This window comes from Naegleria lovaniensis (genome assembly GCF_003324165.1).
Source record: "Naegleria lovaniensis strain ATCC 30569 chromosome Unknown tig014, whole genome shotgun sequence".
NCBI classification, from domain to species: domain Eukaryota; phylum Heterolobosea; class Eutetramitea; order Acrasida; family Naegleriidae; genus Naegleria; species Naegleria lovaniensis.
Genome location: NW_025407835.1, coordinates 429,377 through 445,984, shown reverse-complemented (window position 1 = coordinate 445,984; position 16,608 = coordinate 429,377). Strand labels below are relative to the sequence as shown.

The 16,608-nt window shown below is 36.3% G+C and overlaps 12 protein-coding genes across 12 annotated transcripts; 5 read left to right on the top strand and 7 right to left on the bottom strand.

Moving 5' to 3' along the window:
• Positions 1–36: 36 nt before the first annotated feature.
• C9374_001698 (uncharacterized protein) lies at positions 37–1,620 on the top strand (the record flags this gene model as incomplete). Its single annotated transcript, XM_044691033.1, has 1 exon — positions 37–1,620. The coding sequence occupies one exon, from the start codon at positions 37–39 to the stop codon at positions 1,618–1,620; it is 1,584 nt and encodes a 527-aa protein (XP_044551358.1).
• Positions 1,621–1,765: 145 nt separating this feature from the next.
• On the bottom strand, positions 1,766–2,188 carry C9374_001697 (uncharacterized protein; the record flags this gene model as incomplete). Its single annotated transcript, XM_044691032.1, has 1 exon — positions 1,766–2,188. The coding sequence occupies one exon, from the start codon at positions 2,186–2,188 to the stop codon at positions 1,766–1,768; it is 423 nt and encodes a 140-aa protein (XP_044551357.1).
• Positions 2,189–2,795: 607 nt separating this feature from the next.
• Positions 2,796–3,509, top strand: C9374_001696 (uncharacterized protein; the record flags this gene model as incomplete). Its single annotated transcript, XM_044691031.1, has 1 exon — positions 2,796–3,509. The coding sequence occupies one exon, from the start codon at positions 2,796–2,798 to the stop codon at positions 3,507–3,509; it is 714 nt and encodes a 237-aa protein (XP_044551356.1).
• A 67-nt stretch (positions 3,510–3,576) lies between these two features.
• C9374_001695 (uncharacterized protein) lies at positions 3,577–5,592 on the bottom strand (the record flags this gene model as incomplete). Its single annotated transcript, XM_044691030.1, has 2 exons — positions 3,577–3,856; positions 3,908–5,592. 2 exons carry the CDS (start codon positions 5,590–5,592, stop codon positions 3,577–3,579), a joined length of 1,965 nt encoding a protein of 654 aa, XP_044551355.1.
• A 176-nt stretch (positions 5,593–5,768) lies between these two features.
• Positions 5,769–6,986, bottom strand: C9374_001694 (uncharacterized protein; the record flags this gene model as incomplete). Its single annotated transcript, XM_044691029.1, has 1 exon — positions 5,769–6,986. The coding sequence occupies one exon, from the start codon at positions 6,984–6,986 to the stop codon at positions 5,769–5,771; it is 1,218 nt and encodes a 405-aa protein (XP_044551354.1).
• A 159-nt stretch (positions 6,987–7,145) lies between these two features.
• On the top strand, positions 7,146–8,567 carry C9374_001693 (uncharacterized protein; the record flags this gene model as incomplete). The annotated part of the gene is made up of 1 exon (XM_044691028.1): positions 7,146–8,567. The coding sequence occupies one exon, from the start codon at positions 7,146–7,148 to the stop codon at positions 8,565–8,567; it is 1,422 nt and encodes a 473-aa protein (XP_044551353.1).
• Positions 8,568–8,605: 38 nt separating this feature from the next.
• On the bottom strand, positions 8,606–9,854 carry C9374_001692 (uncharacterized protein; the record flags this gene model as incomplete). Its single annotated transcript, XM_044691027.1, has 2 exons — positions 8,606–9,529; positions 9,579–9,854. 2 exons carry the CDS (start codon positions 9,852–9,854, stop codon positions 8,606–8,608), a joined length of 1,200 nt encoding a protein of 399 aa, XP_044551352.1.
• Positions 9,855–10,361: 507 nt separating this feature from the next.
• C9374_001691 (uncharacterized protein) lies at positions 10,362–10,802 on the bottom strand (the record flags this gene model as incomplete). The annotated part of the gene is made up of 1 exon (XM_044691026.1): positions 10,362–10,802. One exon carries the CDS (start codon positions 10,800–10,802, stop codon positions 10,362–10,364), a length of 441 nt encoding a protein of 146 aa, XP_044551351.1.
• A 343-nt stretch (positions 10,803–11,145) lies between these two features.
• C9374_001690 (uncharacterized protein) lies at positions 11,146–11,587 on the top strand (the record flags this gene model as incomplete). The annotated part of the gene is made up of 2 exons (XM_044691025.1): positions 11,146–11,180; positions 11,293–11,587. The coding sequence occupies 2 exons, from the start codon at positions 11,146–11,148 to the stop codon at positions 11,585–11,587; spliced, it is 330 nt and encodes a 109-aa protein (XP_044551350.1).
• Positions 11,588–11,613: 26 nt separating this feature from the next.
• C9374_001689 (uncharacterized protein) lies at positions 11,614–13,573 on the bottom strand (the record flags this gene model as incomplete). Its single annotated transcript, XM_044691023.1, has 2 exons — positions 11,614–13,149; positions 13,190–13,573. The coding sequence occupies 2 exons, from the start codon at positions 13,571–13,573 to the stop codon at positions 11,614–11,616; spliced, it is 1,920 nt and encodes a 639-aa protein (XP_044551349.1).
• A 125-nt stretch (positions 13,574–13,698) lies between these two features.
• C9374_001688 (uncharacterized protein) lies at positions 13,699–14,740 on the top strand (the record flags this gene model as incomplete). The annotated part of the gene is made up of 2 exons (XM_044691022.1): positions 13,699–13,835; positions 13,951–14,740. The coding sequence occupies 2 exons, from the start codon at positions 13,699–13,701 to the stop codon at positions 14,738–14,740; spliced, it is 927 nt and encodes a 308-aa protein (XP_044551348.1).
• A 25-nt stretch (positions 14,741–14,765) lies between these two features.
• On the bottom strand, positions 14,766–16,563 carry C9374_001687 (uncharacterized protein; the record flags this gene model as incomplete). The annotated part of the gene is made up of 2 exons (XM_044691021.1): positions 14,766–15,492; positions 15,680–16,563. The coding sequence occupies 2 exons, from the start codon at positions 16,561–16,563 to the stop codon at positions 14,766–14,768; spliced, it is 1,611 nt and encodes a 536-aa protein (XP_044551347.1).
• Positions 16,564–16,608: the final 45 nt, after the last annotated feature.

Below are 16,608 nucleotides of genomic sequence, written 5' to 3'. Positions count from 1 at the left end.
CAAAAGCCACTTCCTTGAACATGTTGTTGTCAAAAAATGTCCAAAAGGGAATCGGACGCGTCTGATTTTGTCCCGATATTGTCATCACCAACATCTCCTCATCATCAGGAAGAAGAGGAAGAAAATGCCAACAAATCTGTTGCCATGTATTCCACGAGAAGGAGCAGTTTTGAGAAGAAAATGACAGAAGTAATGATTTCACAAAATATGAACAATATTAGATTTTCGGAAGAAACGAATGATGAAAATCAAATCATTATTGGTGATCAGCAGGTTGTCAATAATAGCAAGCCTACTGAAATTGTACATAACAACAGTATTTACTGTACAACAAATATCATTAACGATGGGAAGCAAGAAAACACTTCCAGTTTGTCATCCTCGGAACCCCTAACAACTACAACAATTGCAAATATTCCCCCTGAAATTCGGAATAGGATTGGTGTGCTACCTCCACTTGCCAACAAATCTCCTTCGATATCACCCCTACAACCACCAGAGCGTCCAAAAATTGATTACTCTAAATTAGGAGCTTCATCTTTTGAAAAATTAAAACTCATAGGAAAGGGAGATGTTGGAAAAGTATATCTTTGTAGACTCAAATCTACTGAGCTATATTTTGCAATGAAAGTTTTACGAAAAGATGAAATGATCAAAAGAAATAAGGTCAAGCGCGTGCTCACAGAGAGAGAAATATTAGCCACAGTCGATCATCCATTCATCACCAAAATATTTTGCTCTTTTCAAACGAAGGAATCACTTGTTTTTATATTGGAATGGTGTGCCGGTGGTGAATTTTTCCGAGTGTTAAAGAAACAACCTTACAGATGTCTTCCAGAAAATATTGTACGATTCTACGCTGCTGAGGTTGTTTTAGCATTGGAATATTTGCATTTGAAAGGATTCATGTACAGAGACTTAAAACCAGAAAACATTTTACTTCATCATACGGGTCACATTCGACTGACAGATTTTGATTTGTCAAAGCAATCTGTTCAACCCGTAACACCAACATTAGTCAAGTCTTTTTTCTCTTCTGAAAAGCAAAGTAAGGTCGAATTGAAGCAAATTCAGGAATCAAACTCATTTATAGGAACCGAGGAATATTTATCACCTGAAGTTCTTTCGGGGTCAGGCCATAACTGCTGTGTGGATTATTGGACGTTAGGCGTTTTACTTTATGAAATGCTCTTTGGATCCACCCCATTCAAGGGCAATACACAACAAGAGACATTTCAAAATATTTTACACAATACTGTCACATTTCCAACCAAGACTACCTATCCGATCAGCAAGCAAGCAAAAGAACTAATTTCCCAATTACTAATTAGAGATAAGGATAAACGATTGGGTAGCGCACATGGTATTGCCGATATCAAAGCACATCCATTCTTTAAAGATATTAATTGGGCTCTCATAAGAAACGAAGTTCCTCCCATCATTCCAGTTTTAAAATCTAAAACAGACACTTCCTATTTTACTCAATATAAGGAAATACCCCAAGACGAAATTGATGAAGAAGAACCTATGAAGGAAGGTGAAGAAGAATCCTCTGACAACCCATTCAAAAACTTTAGATATCAAACGAAAAAAGATCTTAATTCATTCGATGAAAAATAAGAGGTCATTGAGTATATTTTGCATCAACCAACCTGTACATTGTTTGTCCTCGTACAAAAATTCAAGAGAATGAATTATGTTGGTCAATCTCGCATGCTCTTTATTATATGCTTTGAATGACCACAGCCAATAAGCACAATTATATCTATTCGATCTTCATATCCATCACTTGCTCTTGTCCCATGGCTGAGATGGTAATAATTTTCACATCCTGATCCTCTCCAAATGAACTCTTAATTCTATTCAACAATTCAGAATTTTGGACTTGAATATCACATCGTTCATCTCCAGTCTCAGTGAGCAAGGTCAAATACCCGTCATCACTAACATCCATCAATGGATATTCCTTCTTGACAACGAAAGGACAATCCATGTTAGCACTTGTTGGTGCAATAGCTTCATACTTTTTTCCAGTAAAGATATCAACACCAACAATGTGCATCTTGGCACTACCGTGCTTACCAGGCTTGCTGGTACTGTAATCGTCGATTTTACAAGCTCTTCCTTGAACTACTACATAACTGCCTTTTTTCAATGTTCCAACCTGTACAGGGTGAGTTTGTGACATAACACACAGAAAAGCTTGCAAGAACTGTTGTTGAAGACGATGAATGCTTCTTTTTTTTGGTTTTGGAGAAGACGTTATTCGAGCACGAGGGCTACATGAAATACTGTGGATGCAACAAGTGGTATTTTGGATTTGCACAAGTCATTTAAGGTGTACAGATATTTGAAAATGCATTGTTGTATGTTAACGATGGAACTTGGCAAATCTTTACAAAAATTAACGTCATGTTTAAACGTGCTTGGGTATTGTCTGAATGATGAATTCCCATGAGGAATTTAAAAACCTGGATAGAACGATTGCTCAGTTATGATTGTTGATCTTTCTATCGTCTGATCTATGTAAACATTCTCAATGGTCTCATGAATTTGAATGTTCAGTTGATGAAAGACATTGGTTACATTGAGGAAATGCAAATAGATCGGACTGGATTGCCTGATAGAAAGTTCAAAAACAGCAGTCCGATCCAGGCTATTAAATTACCTCAATATTTAATATTCGATCTAGCCATTGAGGTTCTCTATTGATCAATGCGATTGTTGCATTGACATGTGTTACATTGTAAACTCAGGACTCCGGAGTTGAAAGTGACTTTCAACAATTCAAAAAAATGAGAACACTCTTTTTTGTTGGTGGTGTGGTTCTCTTACTGATTCTTTTAGTCTTGCCCAGTTCAACCTTGGCTTCCGATGTTTTGAAATTGGCTCCTGTTGGTCCTTCTCCATCTTCATTGCTGAATTCCTGGTCCATTGGTGATGCTAATAATGCTTTGGTCAATTGTGAAGTATTCTTTGATTTGTGTTGCCCAGATTGTTCTCAACATTGGACTGATGTTTTTAAACCATTGATCAAGTATTATTTCAATAATTCAACTCAAACCAACCCTAAAGTTAGACTCATGGTTCATTTGATGCAATTACCAATGCACATTGCTGGTTATTATTCATCGACTGCATTTATCATTGTCAACAAGTATTCAAATTATAATGCAGATATTGTTTACCGATTTTTGGATAGTGTATTTACCAATCAAGGTCCAATTCAAAATCAATCACTTCAAAAATTGAACCAACTTGAAATATTTACTGTGATTTACAATACTTACGTTCGTCCTTTGAATTTATTGTCCTTGACTCAATTTATCAATGAAATGAGCTCGCAAGAGAATTTTGTAAAGACTGCCTCAATGTTCAGGATGGCTACATCTAGATCTGTTTCTGGTACACCAACATTCTTTGTCAATTATGTGCCTGTATTTAATGGTTATCAATTAACGGCTTCAGACTGGATTTCTACATTCAACAACATTATTGCCAACAATTAACACATTAAATTTAATTTTCAAAGTAGGAAGCAGCAATTCTCTGAAAAAGTGATACAGGTAGTTTATTTTACTTTCGAACAAATCCGTAGGCCTGGGCAAGTATTTCGATGGGATGCTTGTTCGCAATGTGATGTAAATCCCCTTTCTCATTCGAAGAAATGGTTGTGACAAGCCCTTCCTTTTCCTCCTTAGACATGGATGCGACTTGGCTCAAATGTTCTGCCGCTAAAGGACACTCGCTGGCAACAATATGTTCGTTGCTTTTCTCTGAATCTTGCAATATTTTCTTTGCTACAGGCTTGCCATACTTGACAGCTGTATCAAAATATTCTTTCTTTGTTCCAAAACTGAAAGTAAAATGTAAGGTGAACAAAAGTTACAAAATTACAAAAACTTACCTTCCACCGTGTCCACTACATTTTTGGATAACATTGACATTGATGCCTGGAATGAATTTCAACATTTCATGTCCCTTATTTCCCATATTTTGTGCACGAGCGTGACAAGCATGATGCAATGTAACACTGTATGGTACAGATTGAATTTGATCTTGTGTTGGTAGTTGACCTCCATTCTTTTTGGCCAAATATACAACAAATTCACTAACATCCATGGTGTTCTTTTTTACAAGTTGTACATTTTCATTGTTCGGTAAAATATTTGCCCACTCTGCCTTTAGCATGAGCGAGCAGCTGGGTACGACCGTGACAACCTTGTAACCCTTACTAATATAATTTGAGACTAAATATTCGGAAACAGTCTCAGCTGCATGGCTGACAGAGGCTAAATCGCCTTGTTCGAAGAAAGGCATTCCACAACACTGTTTGTAATCGACCACAACTTCCACACCGTTTCTGTTTAGAACATATTTGGCTGTGTCTACAAGTTCTGGTTTGTTATAGTTACCCAAACATGTTGTGTATAGAATGACCTTTTCATCTGCAGTCACAACACTGGTTTTTTCAATGAGTGTTGTCTCAACGGATTTTCTTTTCTTCTTTAACCTTTCCATAAGAGTTCCAAACGTGAAAGATGGTAAATATGCATTTTTGTGGATGAGTCCTATCGTATCAAGGAACCACCTTACTATTGAATTATTCATCATCAAGTTTGTAATAAAAGTAGGTAATCTTGTCAAAATTGTTCCATTTCGATCTAAATGAGTCAATAGTTGTTGAGAAAATTCACTCTCTTTTTTAAGAGTCAATGTTCGATCAATGCCCTCATGGACAGGAGCTTCAAATTCTTTCTTCTGTGGCACTCCTTGATTTAAAAAGCCTACAGTCTCCTTGAGTTGAATTGGTGGTTGTGCAGTAACATGCTTTTCATTCTTTTTTCGTTGTTCAACAGCTCTATAACGAAGTAAGAGATGAGGAAAATCAATATTGAACTCATGAGGAGGCACATAGGGACACTTGTTATTATAACACAAGTCACACAATGTACACTTATCCACAACTTTTTTAAATTCACTCGAAGGAACTTTCTCCAATTCTTCAACTTGGTCAATTAATTCAAAAAGAGTTGGAAAAGAATCACACAAGTTAAAACATCGTCTACACCCATGACAAAGTTCGAAAATTCTTCTCATCTCATTCTCCAATTTTTGTTCATTATAATAATCAGCATCTTGCCAAGGAATGGCATATCGGAACACTCCATTTCTTGTAGCAGGTGCGTGTAAATTATTCTCTGTTGTTGCAGAGGTCTGTGTTTTAGACGACCTTGTAGAGATTGTTTTTCTGGATGAGCTTACTGTTTCTGCTGATGTGCTTGTTGTGGTTTCTACTGATGGAGTAGAGGAATTGAGTACTGTATTGGATTCCTCTTCGGAACTCACCATGGAGATGAAACGTTTCTTCCGAGCTGAGCCTGATCGGGTAGTTGTTGAGTGTGATGATGCGTCATTGGATGATGAAGGAGGACTATGCGAATCGGATGATGAGAACAGTCCATGATTCAAATGATAGTATCGGCTGATGGTGTGATCATGATGACGAAAAATCATTGGCAAGCTCTTTCTTTGTGCCTTGTTCTGAAGATGGAGCACCAACAAACGAGTAGCACCTTGTTTTGAAAACATTTTTTTTATGCGCGCTTATGGTCGGATGATGCTTTACAAATTTACACATCTGTGTGTCTGGTATACCAATGGAAGAACTACATGTGAATTCGTGTTTCATGCAATGAATCAACTGTTTCACAATCAAGGATATTGCTCAAAACAAAGAGAAACAACTGTTTCTACGTTTTCATGCTTCACTCAGTTTCAGGATGTTCTGTCTTTCGCTTTTTCGAAGAAATCTCCAAATCATTAAGGGGTGAATTAAAAGAGGAACTTGACAATGGTTTTGAGCTGGCTGTTTTTAAATGTCGTCTTGCGAGCTGTTGAGCAGCATTAGAAAGCGAATTAAATTGTTGCTTCATGGTCAACGGGGAAGATGGAGTACGTGGACTCATGGAAGGACTTTGAAATGATCGTGAAGGAGTTCTATTGTAAGAGTAAGTTTGATTTGGTGTCGAAGTTTCTCGCAGTCTAATGTTTTTGCTTGCTTTCGATGCAAGTTGTTGTGAAAGAATTTCTCGTTTTGGTGTTTCTGGTACTCTAAATGGAGATGATTCGATGGTACCCCATGTCATTATTTCAGTAGATTCTGTTGGATGAATGATGGGAGTTGTTTCTAGTTGTACCCCATTGATCGAAGGAGTTTCACCTCTAGAGCTATTTAACTCTCTATTAATATTTTCCAAAGTTTGCTGAGGATCTTCTGTGGCATTATCTAAATCATATTGCTTAATTGTGCTTTGCGATTTGGTGAGACTATCATTCTTTTTCACCACTGTATCAGAAATTCTCGTCCCAGAGTGTTTGATAATAGATTCTGATGTTATTGCATTGGTCGCTTCAAGTTTTGAAATTCCAGATGGATAAAACATCAAATTATTTTTGTATTTTTCAATGTCATAGTCCTCATCTAATTTAAATTTTGCATGATCTTGTGATTTGGCGTAGGTAATCAGTTGAGTATTATCACTACTTGATCCAACTTTGGACTCTAACATTAACAGTGAAGAGCTTTCATTTGTGATTGCCTTCATTTCATTATTGTCATGAGTAAGAGCAGGTAGAATTACTCTGCTCACATTACATTTTGCATTCTTTTCATAAATTTTCTCAATAATAGTTTTGTTTTTAATTTTCCACTTTTCCATAATTTCATCAAACGATGCATTATATTCACTGGTGTATTTTCTCAAAAACTCATCAAGTGAGCAATTTAATTCCCGATCCGTTCCAACCATTGCTAATAAATCAGGATAATAATCTCGTTTAATAATATAATCAGCATACGACATATATTCTTCTTCGGACAGTATGATTTTGCCATCTTTTGAAATATTGTTGCGATCGTTAGCTTCTGTCAAAAGGGACGTTATTGGTGTGTAGTTGATGGGAGTGCTCCGATAAGAAGACATTTTTTTACAAATAATTTGATAACGTAAATAAATTGAACCTGTACAGGTGGAGTTGAGTTGAATCTACAACTTAACTTGTATTGATTGGTTCAAACAATCTAATTCATTAAGTTTGGGAATCATCCACATTAAATAATAATAAGAAAATATAATAAAAAAATGAGACGATCACCATCGATCACCGTGAGCCTTTCAACATCACCTGGAAATTCGGGGATGATGGGTTCTTTAGGAAAACATCATTTATCATCATCAAATAATTCTACTATTGACAATAAATCAATGACCAACCCGTTATCAACAGGAGCTAATGATTCCGAAATTTTTCGTATGGTCAATAATGAACAACAACAAGTCAGGACATCAAACAAGACTAATTCTGCTCCGTCAAATTGTACTACTACAACGGATGATATGAATGGTAGCAGAGAATTGAATAGAGTTCAACAATCATTTATTCAGCTTTCAAATCAATTGCACCCTCCATTTAGATTTAGATGTATTGCTCCACAGATTTTTGTAGGTGCTTATCCCACCTTGAGAAATTTACGATACTTGAAAAGATTGAAATTGAAAACAATAATTTCATTAATTCCAGAAAAACCGATTACGGATCTTCGAGAATTTTGCGACTATGAAAAAATTACAATTTATCATTTTCAAACTCCAAAATACAAGGAACAAGTGTCTCTTTCATTCAGCGAGGTTTCTACAATCATTGAGATGTTTTTAAACTCAAAATATCATCCTATTTATTGTCATTGCTTGGATGGAACTCAAGTTTCTAGCGTATTGGTGATGTGTTTCCGCAAATTACAGAATTGGAGTAAGACAGCAATGAAAAACGAGCTCTCTCGATATACATCCGAACTTAGTGACGAAGATTTTGACTTTGTAAAACAATGGAAAGGACCTGTAAAAATAGATAAGAGATACATACCGGATTGGATCAAGTCATCTTCAGCAATTTCACAACTGTTAGTGACACATGAAAAGAAAAAGAAAAAGCAGCCAAAATCTATTCCATCTCAAGAAGATAGTGAAGACAATCAATATGTCCTAAAACATGTGTCTGGCATCAAGATAATAGTGGAAGGATATGAAGAGCATAATCCATCTATCACAGACTCAGCAAGCAGCCAATCTCCGTCGCATACTACAATTAGCGTGAGTTCCAAAGGTTTCAAAAACACAAAACGAATTGGAACACCAACCATTGATTTAACAAAAATCAAGCCAAAAACAGCTAAAGGAAGGGAACATACCAAAAGCACTGAAAGCTTGTCCCCCAATGAAGACATGGACCAATTTAAGGACGAAAAATATCCTTCTTTTGTGGAAACACAAGCATCAACGAAGAAGGAAAAGCCATCGCTTTGCATTAGAGGTTTAGATTTGGGATATTTGTCTGAAAAACAAAGACAACAAATGATCATTTGGAAAAATAAGAAGACCACGTTTAGAGACATTCTGCTTCCTCCAGACATTGAAGAATTTTTGAATGACATGGAAGATCCATTTATTCACGACGAGTATTTATCTTTTTTGGCCATGGATTCTGCAAGCTCATCAAATAAATAGTTGAATGAAATCAAGTGAGGATTGACAATGTTAGAATTCTACTCAAAAACTTCAATTCCTTCATACTTCTCTCCATGAGCGAGCGAGTCAGGCATTTCAACAAAGCCAGTAGGACTGTCCAACAAAATAACACCATCTTCGTCAAAGATAGTCAAGTATGTTGCTACTGCAGGCTGCGAGTTTTGAGGATGAGACATTTCTATTACTCTTGTTGCAATGTAGTGATGTCGAGAACCTGTTTTGGTAATTCGGGCCAAATCAGTAAACCCAAATCGAGTGTCTAAAAAATTTTCATACATTTCATCGGAATTGGGGCTCTTTTTTCCAATTTTTACAACTTTTTTAACTTGTTGCAGGTCAATATCCATTCGAATCATTAAATTGGATCCCAAGTATTCATCAGCCTCTTCACTGTAAGGTGTGCCAACGGAATGACGCCTTGGCAAGAAAATCCATTCTTTCAAAAATTTGTCATAGAATACAGCTTCATGAATAAGATAACCTGGTGCCGTGGCATTGACTGCTTGACGCAACTTTGCGTAAACATCTCCCCAATCCACAGAAATAGGATGATAATAAGATCGATCAATTACCTTGACCCACTCACAATGTCTATTTAAGGCTTGACCTTGCGCTACCCATTCCTTTCCTATTGATCCAATGTACAATCTATCATCAGGACCAACCGTTGACCATTCTGCTTTTAAGGGTATTTTTGTGTGTCCGTCACCAGAATATAAAACATGTCGGGGATAGGCTCTTTCCCTTTGCATATCAATTTCATACACAATTCCAGTGAAATCACACGTAGCATAGAACGTTCCTCTCCACAGTGATAAAGTGCTTAATTCCATGCTTCTATTTTTTCTTGATAAGAGTGACTGTATTTCAAATTTGGACTCCGTCTCATTAAACTGAATTGAATATTTTCCTGTTGAAATGTTTCGTTTGATTAATCCTCTCTATGAAAAACATTAATATTTGACAAGTAAAAAAGACAATCAAACGTACAAGCACATAGCTTCTCCACTTGAATTCATTTGGATACTTGGAATCCTTATCTAAATCTGCAATCATTACAAAATTGTACTCGTTCGGTTCTGACTTGTAAATTTTTGGTGTGTATAAATCTTTGTAGTACGATGATGAAGGTTGAATCGTGTTTGCAAAAGACTCTGTTCTTAAACTTGCCAAATGATGATAAAACATGGCAGAAAAAATAGCTCCCAAAGCCATTAGCATCATTGCAATAGGAGATGTAAATTCACCAAGACCTCCTGCGCACATTTTTTTCTGATTGTTGGAACGGACAATATCGGAATGCCTTGTTGGATTTGTTAAAGATCATGCAGAACGGATAACGGAGAGAGGCGCATCCAAGTTGATATCCTCATGATGATACTGGTCTTTAATATTACCGACCGGTCCATTGCCAATTTTATATCCTAGCATTGAAATATCAGAATTCAAATCTTATTATCTGTAAATGTGAGTCTGCCCACAAGATCACACAATGCATTTGAAACGCCATTATTGGTTTCTCAAGCTCCAACTGATCCAACTCTTCCTTTTGGTTTTATAAAGCTTTCCAATTTTCATAACAGCAACTGCATATCGTTCAGCATGAACGACAGCATCTTTTCTTGTTGATGGATGATTACATTTGTTAATAATCCCTACCATCTGGTGTATGTAATTCAAGACAAGCTTGCTACAGTTCCAAAACCAGGTTCTTCAGTCTTCCTAATGACCTCTCCATTTACAGGACATGGTCAGAAATCAAAGAAATTAAGATTACATGGTGAGACAACTTTTGGAATGATTCAATGGTTTGATGTGATTTTCATCATTGGAAAGATAGATGAACAGACGGTTCATCATGTCCACTTGGAATTTTTGTGCGAGTTTCAATGTATCGATTACGACTGCCTCCACTTGATCCTTTGCATTTAAATCACACAGTACAAGATGAAAAGTTCTCAATTTAAACTTCTTCTTGATATAATCTCGAACGAATTGCACTACTTTTTTATCTTGTTCCCAATGACCTGATGTTTGAACAGCAATGGAGTATGCAAATTCCTCTGCATAGGGAAATCCACCCGAAGAGGCGGCCGCTAAAAGAATTGGGCGTGATGCTTGTTGCTGCATGGACATGGTTGATTTCTCATAAAAGCTATCAGGTAATTCATCGAGATGTGTTGAATAATAATTCATTCGAAAATACAAGGTCATGAGGGTTGGAGTAGAGTGACCATTTTTCTTCTGATTTTCAACGTTTGAGAATGGTAATTCAGTCTTCTTGGAATGATAATCATGCACAAGGGATGGATTTACTTCATCAAAACGATCACATAGAATTTCCAACCAAATATTGTTGTTTGCAATTATTTGATAGAGTGATCGACATGCATGAAATTGACCGAGGACTATTCTGCAAAAAGGGAAGAATAAGTTGTGAAACGAGATCCTGACTTGTCCCGAGTGTTTGTGAGCTTGTTGGATTGTTGTGTGTGATCATTTTTTGTGTCGTTAATGAACCTGACAGGATTGTTGGAGCAAAAGTTTAAAATAAAAAATGGATGAATCTGTGAAACAGTTGAATCAACAGGTGTAAGTGGTAAGATGGCTCGGAATGATCCATTTGAGAAGAATATGTTCGGAATATCATACATTAATTGTGGAAAATATCATACTTATTATTGGAACCATTTTGATAAATTAGTCAATCACAAGAAGAGGAAATTTTGGGATATTGTTGTGCAGACAACAATGGATTTTGTATTAATTCTTTTGGGAATCTTGAAAATAATGCAGAGGCAACATCAGGATATATTAGAGGAATTTTAAAAAGAGCAAATCGCTTGGCACTTTCTAACGGTCAATCAAACCCGGTTGTGGTTGTGGAATGTGATTCTACCAAGTATATTTTGCAAAGCCAAGACAATGCTAATGTTTGTGTTGTTCGGAAATCATCACAAAACAACTTGTCTTCGGAGTCAGAGCAAGAAAAAGAATAAATTTACATCATAATTTTGAAAACATTTTAATAGTTTTCCGTGAGTAGATCTACAATAATGGATTCCAATAATTTAGATTCAAGATCTCTTGCCTTTGGAATTGCTGTTTCCTCATCAATCTTTAACATTGTAACATTTCCAGATATTGATCCAGTCGCAATTCTTTTTCCGTCATTTGACCACTGAAGTTTGTTCAGAGCAGAAGCCCCAGTTGAAATTTTGAAAACTGGCATTTCTTGGTCCTGGTTGATATTCCACAAGCTCAAACACCCAGACCCGTCAGAAGCTGCAAATAATGAAGGATTTGACGGTGACCATTTAACATCAAACACATAATCCTCAAACTCATCAAATGACAGGAGAGGTGTGTGCTTCTTATGACTCCATAATTTACATGTCCAATCCATGCTTGATGATAACATAATTTCTGAGAATTCAAGAGATGGATGAGAAACTAATGAAGTAATAGGAGCAAAATGACCTGAATAAATTTCATTGTTAGCTCCTTTTTTGCTTCCAAAGCGATGAGCTGAATAAATTGAACCATTCTCAGTGCCTACATAAAACCTATTAACTTCTCCTTTGGGAAATGTCATACTTTGGCTCAATAACGTAACTGGACTGTAGAAACTTTTTGATTGAAGATTGAGGTCAGTATTCTGTGAAAGTGGAGCCATCTGTTCTGGTTCTTGTGACTTAACTGCGTTAATGTACAGGTCAATCACCTCGGGAGGAGAATCAAGCTTATTCATTGACCAAGTACATACTCTTCCGTCGGTGCTCATTGTCACAAGATTATGACTATTTTCTGAGCTGCCAACCACCTCCATGCCAAAGATTGGCTCTGTATGAGTTCTCGAACTTATGGCTGTTCTAATAACAGGGGATGATGTTTTTTCTCTTAAATCCCAAATTACGATTTGTCCGGTATATGTTCCTCCAATGACAAGGCTTGGATTGTAGGGATAGAATTGTGCTGCACTTATTGATGTGTCACAAAAAAGAGCATTTTCTTTGCGCTTTGGATAGTGGTGTGACCAAATCAGAACAAGACCTTCGTGGTCATGGCTAACGTCGGTGCTGCTGTATGCAACAAGAAATAAGTCTTCAAATTTTGGTGACCATGATAGATCAGTCACGGACTTGTGCTGGCATAGCTCTGAATCAAAAAATACAGCCTCAATCTTGGCCGCACCAGAAGTGTTGGCTTGAAAGGAACATGATCGATCGTCGGTGTAGTCTACAAGGGGATCAAACGGTTGTTTTATACACCGTTCCACATAATGTGAAGCCTTAAAGAAAAATTCTTGAAACTCTCTTGTGGAAATAATGTCCTTATACCTTTTCTCTGTGTCCTCGGAAGGCATCTTTTTCTTTTCTTCCACGTTTTTTACGTCCAAAATCTCTAATGTATTAAGTGATGAAAAATAATCTGAATCATCATCGTCCATAATGTCAATATTAATTCCTTCATCGTTTAGAAGATCTTTTTCTATACTTGTTATGCTATAATTTGCAAAATTTTCGTCTGATTGTGTTTCTTTAGAATATTTAAGGGGCACCTATCAACAGTAAGACTTAAACTGAGAAGATGACGCTTACCAACGGGGCCACATCAATTTCATTTATCCTAGCATATAATTGTAAAACCCTAGGTCTGTTGACTTCCAGAGCAGCACTGCCTCCTTGTAATTGATTCATTAATACAGCTTGTGGAAAGGATGACGCAGCTTTAGGTTCCACCAAAGAATTAGTGGAGGCTCCTTTGCTGGTTGTATTCTTTTGAGGCTCCGATGATATTAATTCGCTATGATGTTGGTTTGTATTACTAGATATTAAATTATTGAATCGAATTTGGGTTGATAAACTGGCATTCTTCTTGTTTTTATATTGCTCCAGTAGTTCTCTCTTTTTTCGAATTTCTTCTTTCCTTTTTTCAATCTCGGATTTGATATCTTCGTCCAAAGGGGGAAGATTTAAAGACATTTTTTGTTCTGTATTGTATTTTGAGTTGCAACAACAATAACAAATTTCAAGCCTTCGGTATTCATGCTGTAACGCTGTTGATTCTTTCAAACGAAGAGAGGAAGCAAGCAATAAAAATAGAAAAAATGTCTGCTTCTAGTGCATGGAGTACCATCGAGTCTGATCCAGGAGTATTTACCGAGTTGATCGAAAAGTTTGGAGTCAAAGGGTTGCAAGTGGAGGAGTTGTGGTCGTTGGACTCGGAAACATTATCGGAATTGAAGTACGTTTTTCTAAGCTTATGATCAAAGATTGATGATGTATTTTAATATTTGATCGGAACATGATGAATTTATTTTCATGATCATTTACAATTTCTATTATTTAAAACGATTCAGACCAATTTATGGCTTAATCTTTCTATTTAAATGGGTGGGTGAAAAGGATGAAAGACCTGCTCTTGAACAAGCTCCAGAAAATATGTTTTATGCTCAACAAATCGTTACAAATGCATGTGCTACACAAGCTATCTTGTCAATTTTGATGAATATTGATACAACCACAGAAAAAGTTGATCTCGGAGAAGAATTGACTCAATTCAAGTCATTTTCCTTGGGTCTACCTGCTGATGTAATCGGAGAAACTATTGGAGCTAGTGAAATGATCAAGGAGGCCCACAATTCATTTGCAAGACCTGAACCTTTTATTATTGAAGAGAGCAAAAAACCAAAGAAAGACGAAGATGTTTTCCACTTTATTGCTTATTTACCTTTCAAAGGAAATTTGTATGAACTGGATGGCCTGAAGGGAGGACCTATTTTGCTTGGAGAATGTACTCAAGAAAATTGGTTAGAAAAGGTTGTTCCAGAAATTCAAAATAGAATTAACAAGTATGCTCAAACAGAGATTAAGTTTAATTTGATGGCTGTCGTCAGAAATAGAAAAGATGTGCTTTTGGAAGAATTAAATAGCCTTCCTCAAACTCCAGAAAATATGGATAAGATTTCAATTTTGCAAGAGAAGATCCAAATGGAAGAGGAGAAACTATCAAATTGGAGACAAGAAAATGCACGAAGAAGACATAACTATGTGCCATTCCTTGTCAACTTGTTAAAAGTCTTGGCCGAAGAGAAAGAGCTTCTTCCACTTGTTGAACGAGCAAAAGAGCAAGCAGCTGCTAAAAAGTAATATTATTTCCTTAACAAGTCAATATTTATAGTCCAAGAATCTTCTTTTTCTTTTCATTGAATTCTTCTTGGGTTAGAATTCCACAATCCAATAACTCTTTGAGCTTCTTTAATTGCTCCATTTGAGCATCAAAGTCGAGGGCAACAGGTTTTTTCTCTTGAGGTGGGTTCTGTTTCTCCACAGCAGTTGCTGTTTTTGTGCTGGCTGTTGAGGTAGTTCCTGCTGACAATGGTTCGCTTGCTGATGATTCTTTTGGTGGTTGGTGTTTTGCTTCTTCTTCTTGTTCAGCTTCTTCTTTTGTTTTCAATGCCTCATTTCTTTCATAAATCTCCTCTTGAATTCGTCTCTTCTCTTCCACTTCTTCATTCTGAACCACTTTGATACGAGGGAAACGTCTGACATAAACACCTTCTCCACTCTCTTCATATTCTTGACGAGTAATGTAACAAGATTCAAAGGATGAAAGAGAAGCAAGCATGGAAAGACCCTTATATGCTAAATTAACATCTCTTGGCTGTTTGATATTCCAATTCATGGTATCGTCGTTGAATTCTTTATCCAATTCCATAAAGAGTCTCTTTTGTAAATTCTCTACACAACATACACCTCCCATCAAGAGAATATTCTCAATCATGGCTTTTTTACTAGATGGTGCAGATGGTGCACTGGTAGAAATCATCTTTTGAAGAGACATAAATTTTTCTTCAATAGGCTTGTAAGGATTAATAATATTTCTTGTTGGATCAAACAAGCTGTTATCATTTTGAATATATTCATATATATATATGTATACATATCATTCAATGATAGGTTCATCAAATTGGACATTTTGAATTCCATGGCCATACATTTCATAGATGGATTTATCAAAACACAAAGTATGATCATCATCATCATTTCGTATTGAATATTGACATTCATTGTTGTCATTCTCCTTACCTTTCAAACGCTTCAAATCTCTCATTCTCCAAATGAATTGTTTTTCCATCAGGCAATTGATAATCGATGGCAGGCACATTTTCATTCTCTGAATCTAAAGAAACAAAAGAAGCACCTTCCTTTGCTTTCACGACTCGAATACGTTCGGAACGTGTATCGACATATTGTTCTCGATCAGTCATAATTTTGACAAAAACATCAGTCAAATAATTTCCATTCAAACCATGATTTTCTACATGTGTTTGTGCTTGACCATCTTGATAAGAAATTGAATAATTAGTACCATATCCAATGTTAATAACGGTGGCTGTAGTCAATCCTGAGGCAACTAGTCCACATTTGGTTTGTTCCTGGAAGGCAAATTTTGAGCTTTTCAATTCTTCAAAGACGACTTGTGTTAATTTTCCCAATGCTATTTTCTGACCATTCAAATACTCAAATCCAGTCATTAGAAATGGTAAACTCTCAGTACTGGATCGAAGTTTGGATGGATCGACATTTTTCACAACTTCGGACACTAAATGTGAAAAATCATTCAAATTACTCAACCATCCACCTTGTTTGAAAATTGGATATGGAACAAAGGATGCTGATTCATGGCTTTTAAAACCAAAATATCGTTTGTTTTCATCGAGACCTCTAGAAAATCCATGAGTAAAGTCATATCGATACACCCAAGAATGAAAATCTGGAATTTGTGGTTCAGTAATACTATTACTTGACAATAATCCAGCTCTCAATGAAAAGGTACCAATATCAAAAAGGAGACTTTTTGTGGTGTTTTCATTGGAAGATGATCCTTCGATTTCTTCTTGTCGGAATGTTTTTACTGCTTGTTGCAGCTTTTGCTGTTTGACGAGATTGGACAAGGCACCAAGTTTCATATTTTTTTTGCTAGTGTATGACATTTGATGGGGAAATGACAAACT